This window comes from Asparagus officinalis, chromosome 3 (genome assembly GCF_001876935.1).
Source record: "Asparagus officinalis chromosome 3, Aspof.V1, whole genome shotgun sequence".
Taxonomy (NCBI): domain Eukaryota; kingdom Viridiplantae; phylum Streptophyta; class Magnoliopsida; order Asparagales; family Asparagaceae; genus Asparagus; species Asparagus officinalis.
Genome location: NC_033796.1, coordinates 9463924 through 9470507, shown reverse-complemented (window position 1 = coordinate 9470507; position 6584 = coordinate 9463924). Strand labels below are relative to the sequence as shown.

Sequence of the window (6584 nt, the reverse complement as noted above, 5' to 3'; positions counted from 1 at the left end):
TTATTTCTCAATGGGCTAAAAAGCACACGAGTCAAAAACCTATGGCCTTTTGACTTTATTGGTAGCTAGCTGCATACCCAAAGAGCTAAAGGAACAACCAGCCTAACTAAAAAATATATCATGGGCCGAGTCGGGTCGGGCCGGGGGGCAGATCAGGTGTGGGTCAGGCCTACTTTTTTGGGCTGAATCCTGGCCGGCCCGTGATCCATGTATACAATGGGCCGAGTGGGCCCGATTCCCACTAGGGGTCGGGCTAGGTCGTGACCATGGCTGGCTGAGCTGGGTTTGTGGCCCACACCCAACCTATCTGTAGCAATAAAACTCTCTCTAGGGTTTTTTTTCATAACAACAAAACTGCAAGGATAGTAATTTCAGTTTAGCGATAGTACAAAGGGTCTATATGTATATGCAAATGACCCTAATTAATAATTACACGTTCTAAATGATTTTACTCAATAGATAGCAAAAACTGATTCAGAGAAGCCTATAGTGGCGCCGCTTGACACCACTTTGACATAGGCGGATCCGCCGCTATACATGGTTTAAACACTAACCTGTCCATCATTAACAGATCGGACGAATTTTATAAACGGGGGACGAATTTTCAAGCACTAATATTATTTTAGGGACCTAATATTAATTTTTGTGGGTTGAGGAACCAATCTCAAATATGAGAAAGATGTGAGGGACTAATACAGAATAATCCTATAATACACCACTCATAGGAGACGGAAACAGAGAAAGAAATAAACAAAGCAACTGAAGCTTTTCAACGATATAATAATAATAATTTCTGATCCAATCTCAGATTCCTCTCCTCCCTCCTCACTTCCGATCTACTCTCGACACTCCCTCCTCTTCCTCCTCGATCTCCCCCCCCCCCCCCCCTTCCCTCAAACCCTAACCCTACCTAATCTCTCCGTCGCAGCGGACCCCAACCTCATCCTCTCTCGCTCTCGCCCATCCCTTGACCCCTCTCATCCCCCGGGCCACCCAATGGGTAACACCTTGCGTGGGCCCCACCTCCCGAGCCGCTTCTTCGACTCCGTCTCCAACGCCGTCTGGCGCTCCCGCGACCCAAACCCTAGCCCTAACCCCGGCCTCCACGCCCGACGCCTCCGCCTCCGCCTCCGATCAAGTCTCCGACAAACCCCCGAGCCATCAAAATCCCCGACGCGTCCCCTGACCCCCAACGCTTCAACCCAAACCCTAGCCGAGCCCGAGCGCCACCGCCGCCGGAGGCCAAGCAGAACCCGCCGCTGCGGTGAAGCGGCATGCCGAGCGCTGCCTGAATGATTCGCGACTCCGTCTCACCCCAAGACGCGCCAGCTAAAGGACGTCTACAGCCTCGGCCGCAAGCTCGGCCAAGGACAGTTCGGCACGACCTACCTCTGCATCGAGAAATCCACCGGCCGGGAACTCGCATGCAAGTCAATCGCCAAGCGAAAGCTCATAACCCCTGAGGACGTCGAGGATGTCCGCCGTGAGATCCAGATAATGCATCATCTTGCTGGGCATCCTAATGTTATTGAGATTATTGGGGCTTACGAGGATGCTGTGGCTGTGCATCTGGTGATGGAGCTTTGTGCGGGCGGGGAGCTTTTTGATAGGATTATACAGAGAGGGCATTATTCGGAGAAGGCGGCAGCTGGGTTGGCGAGGGTTATTGTTGGGGTTGTGGAGGCTTGCCATTCGTTGGGGGTGATGCATAGGGATCTTAAGCCGGAGAATTTCTTGTTTGTGAATCAGAGCGAGGAGTCTAAGCTTAAGACTATTGATTTCGGGTTGTCCATTTTCTTCAAGCCAGGTGATTACTTTGAGTTATGATGATAGACCAATGACATAAAGTTGCAACTTTTTCTCAAGAAAATCTTAAAAGACTACAGCTCGGAACATTTTGATAGTATTGAGCTCAGTTGCAAATGAAGTAGTAGGCTATGTTTATCAATTTTGATTTGTCTATGCCAGTTATGCTACAAAAACCAAACAGGGCATAAATGTGGCAAGAATTACCAAAAAAATCTATAAGCTTATGTATGACAAACATACCATGATGATTAATTTTGACTATAACACATGACTGTATTTGGCGATAATGTTAAATCTTGGCACATTTGATTCCCACTCCGCAAGAGACAAAAATTTCCAGGACCTCCCTATTTGGATGGTCTTCGAAGTAGATAATAAAAACGGAAAAACTATGTTGCATATGGTTTCTCTGATTTTCCAGAAAGAACAAAGCTCAGTAAAGTTATCACACAAAACAGTTCTCCAAGGTTTTTTGGTAACACTATGATTTGAGTCCATGACATGAGTATCTGCGTATTTATAGAAGCTCTAATTTTTTTGGTTATCCCAATTGTTGGTCAGTTCATTTCTAGAAGGTGAAAGGAGTCATATAACAGAAAACTACGTTACGTGGCAGTTTCATATAGAACAATTTAATGTTCAGAATACATGAATATGAGCAAATCACGGCATTGAGACAATATCAATCCCCTGATGAAGTTCTACGTTCAACACTTTTTTCATTTTTTGTTAGTGGTTACTTGTAATTGTATTCATGTGTGTGTACTCTTGGGTATGCATGCCCATGCAGGCCAAAAATGTTACATTATTTATTTATTTCTTATAGCTGTTTGGATATATTTGAGATTTTTCTAATTTATATCTTGGTATATATCTCCCTGAATCTGTTGAACTTTTTTGATCCGCTTTCTTCAGGAGAGATATTTACTGATGTTGTTGGGAGTCCGTACTATGTTGCACCAGAAGTACTGAAGAAACGTTATGGTCTTGAGGCAGATGTTTGGAGTGCTGGAGTAATCATTTATATTTTGTTGAGTGGGGTTCCTCCATTTTGGGATGGTGAGAAATTCATAACTTACTTGTCTCCTTAATAATAGTATATATGTATGTTCTTTAAAAAAATTCTGCATTTTGTATGTTCTATCAACAGAAAATGAGCAAGGGATATTTGAACAAGTTTTAAGAGGTGACCTGGACTTCTCATCCGATCCATGGCCTAGCATCTCACAGAGTGCTAAAGATTTGGTGAAGAAAATGCTTGTGAGGGACCCCAAAAAGCGTCTCACTGCTCATGAAGTGCTATGTAAGTTTTGTTTCTTAAAATGTGGGGTGCCTAGGATTAAACACAAGTGCAAATTATTGTCAATTGCTATTTAATCTTGCCTTGCATTTCTCACTGCCCATGAAGTGCCTAGCACTAAACACAAGTGCAAATTATTGTCAATTGCTATTTAATATTGTCTTGCATTTCTCACTGCCCATGAAGTGCTTTGTAAGTTTCTCCCTTTGAAATGTGTAATGCCTAGCATTAAACTCATGCACAAGTTAATTGGCGCTTGCTATTTATCTTCGCGTGCAGCTTTCCCTGTGAAATGTTATTAGAGTCCCATTTATGGACACTATTGTCTTTCTCAGATGGATGCATTTAGAGGATATTAAGGTCTTGGTTTTACAGACCATAGTCAGGATCATTTCTGTAGGCTGTAGTCATTAACTTAATATGGATGACCCTCATTAGATAATCGGCAACCTTTATAGGAAAATATATAGACATAAGTCACATAACTATATGTGGTCCAGATCTCTATTCTAAAGATCTAAATTTCTGCTGTAAGAAAAAATTAAACAGAATGTTATTATTCAGACCTGTTTCCTTCTTATTTGCCTGCAGGCCACCCTTGGATTCAGGTTGATGGAGTAGCTCCTGATAAGCCTCTAGATTCTGCTGTTCTCACTCGCTTAAAGCAATTTTCTGCAATGAACAAGCTCAAAAAGTTGGCACTGAGGGTGAGTATTTGGCTAGTTAGGCAGTTTCACATTTGGTCAATCCCCATTTTAAGATATTGCTCGATGGATTCATATAAACTAATTTGTCTATAGGCAAGCATATCATGTTAGCATGTGACACTATATGCAAGAAGTGAATCAAGTGATTTAATTAAGCAAATGAAAAAAAAGTGATTTGTTGCTCTCTCTTTAATAAGTCTGCATTTTCTTTTCTTCACCTTATTAGCATCTTATCAGGACTGAAGCAACAGATGCATCTTATCACTTTTAATCTTGTTTACTGGAAGTGTTTTATCCCCTCTAGGCTTCTAGAGCATAGGGATAACACAAGTTAAGATTGGCTACTGGTATAATAGAAATTGACTGTCTGGAACCTGGTTATTTTAAGTTAAGACTTAAGACATGCTGTCTAAATTATAAACATATGCAAAAAAATCAAGCTCGATTTTTTTTGAAGAGGACACACAAATAGTTGTTTGATATTTTGGACTGTCTTTCTCATTTCTTGTAACTGTTTCAATCCTTCATACTAATGACAATGTTTTCTAGGTTATTGCTGAGAGCTTGTCAGAAGACGAAATTGCTGGCCTCAAGGAAATGTTCAAGATGATGGATACAGACAATAGCGGTCAGATCACATATGAAGAACTTAAGGCTGGTTTAGAAAGAGCTGGTGCAAATCTGAAGGAGTCTGAAATATCAGCTCTAATGGAAGCGGTATGTGCAAGATGTGCTTCAAATTTTCAATTACGTTTGAATATCAGTTATACACAAACTTCGAATGCTTCATTGCTTCTCCTTGTTCCGATACTTGAAGATTCATAAATTGTTTTCATTTAACTGTTTTAACAGCTTAAGTTTAGTTCTAGTGCGTAATGAGTTGTAGAGATATCAATTTATCTGTGGCATCATTAGGTCCATTACTAAATGTGAATTTCAGGCTGTCTGAAAATACTTCAGAAACCTAATTTGCAAACAATATAACATCCGTTTGTTTGTAGTAAATCCATGTTGGCTTATGTTTATGGTTGGTCATATCATGATCAGTAACTAGCGTTTTGAAAGTTGAAAATTGAAATAATAAACATGTGTGCTTCCCTGTCCCCCTACAAGTTAGCTAAATAAATTGGCAGCTCTGCTGAAAAGCGTTAAAAACTTTACATGCTATTATCAATGGCAATTTGCATATAATTTTTGTTAACTAGCATATGAAACTGGTGGTCCTCTGAATTTTATAAAACTTTAGGCTTATTCATCTAATGGATTAAAAGATTCAAAAAGCTTCTAGCCATCATTATCATCAAAGGATTTTCTCCTCTAAAATTGTTGTGTTTGCAACTCAGAATTTGAAATCTGCAAACTTCCATAAAAAGAATTGTGAAAGATTTTATGACCAGCTGCCATCCTGACAGCAATATGGATTAAAAGATTCAAAAAGCTTCTAGCCATCATTATCATCAAAGGATTTTCTCCTCTAAAATTGTTGTGTTTGCAACTCAGAATTTGAAATCTGCAAACTTCCATAAAAAGAATTGTGAAAGATTTTATGACCAGCTGCCACCCTGACAGCAATCCTATGTTGTGCCTATATCCCTCAGTGTAGCTATGAGCAAAAATTATGATAAGGAGTCCTCTTGTGGTCCTTAGCAGCCAGTTGGTTATTGGTTAACCAGCCTCATGCAGTTTATTTAGTCAATGTTAATGAAATGTGATCAGTAGCTGCCTGTTATCCCTATCAGAGTACTAAGCCCCTACAAATGGTCTAATTGCAGACATAACATCTCTAACTGCATCCATGTTATTTAGTGTATCATGTGATGTGTATAGTTAATCCTTTTCCAAATGTTAATGTAACTGTGGATAAAATCCCTTGAGTTGCAAATAAAAGTCATTTTTATCTGTTCGCATCTGTAGAACTGTCTCCTGGATTAGGAGACTGATTTTAGCATGGGTAGATAAAAGATGTATCCGGCTAGTGATACTGCATGATATATATTTTGCTTCATCAAGTGATGAGTAACAAGTTGGTTGAATGTAAAGCTTGAGCATGTGTTAAATTATTATTTTTTGAGTATATTAAGCTTGAATGCATATCGTAGTCTTAGCATTTTGTCACTTTACTGCGGTTTCCATTAAAAATATTCCCCCACTTGAAGCAAGGTTTCAAATGTTGGATGTCGGGTTCATATCGGACGGCTAAAATCCATATCGGATAGCGAAAATCGGGGATATGTCGAGGGACATGGACTAAATATCGGATTATCATATCGGGTGGTGCGCATATGTATAATATCATGTTCTAAATGCAATCTAAGCATTCCTAAATTCAATTTAAGCATACTTTATAAATTCTATAGTCTAAACATATAAAAAAGTAAATAATATATGACGTTTAGGAATAAAATTGATTTTAACTTTTAAGTTTGTAATTGCTTTTGAGAAACAACCAAAATGAAGAATAAGATTAAAACTCTAGAATTTGCTCACCATAAACTGCAAAAAATAAAAATAAAAATTAAAAAAATAAAAATATCAGAGAATTAGAGAGAGACTGAGAGAGAGACGAAGAGATTGAGAGAGAGATAGACTCAGAGAGAAAGAGAGAGACGAAGAGATTGAGAGAGAGAGAAAGAGAGAATCAGAGACTGAAGATAGAGAATGAGAGAGAGAGAGAGAGAGAGAGAGAGAAGACTCACCGTGACTGGCCAGAGGGAAGCTTGAAGTTGTCGTTGGATTCTGTCGATGCAGGGAAGAGAGAGAGGAGGCGG

At 39.6% G+C, this 6584-nt stretch overlaps 1 protein-coding gene across 1 annotated transcript in view; it reads left to right on the top strand.

Annotated features, from left to right (window-relative positions):
* LOC109834591 (calcium-dependent protein kinase 11-like) overlaps nucleotides 879-6584 on the top strand; it is a 9064-nt gene continuing 3358 nt past the window's right edge. The window contains exons 1-6 of the mRNA XM_020402626.1: nucleotides 879-1264; nucleotides 1307-1807; nucleotides 2725-2868; nucleotides 2960-3112; nucleotides 3701-3816; nucleotides 4366-4533. Coding sequence (XP_020258215.1) covers nucleotides 997-1264; nucleotides 1307-1807; nucleotides 2725-2868; nucleotides 2960-3112; nucleotides 3701-3816; nucleotides 4366-4533 — 1350 coding nt within the window. The 5' untranslated portion in view covers nucleotides 879-996. The remainder of the gene's footprint in view (nucleotides 1265-1306; nucleotides 1808-2724; nucleotides 2869-2959; nucleotides 3113-3700; nucleotides 3817-4365; nucleotides 4534-6584) is intronic.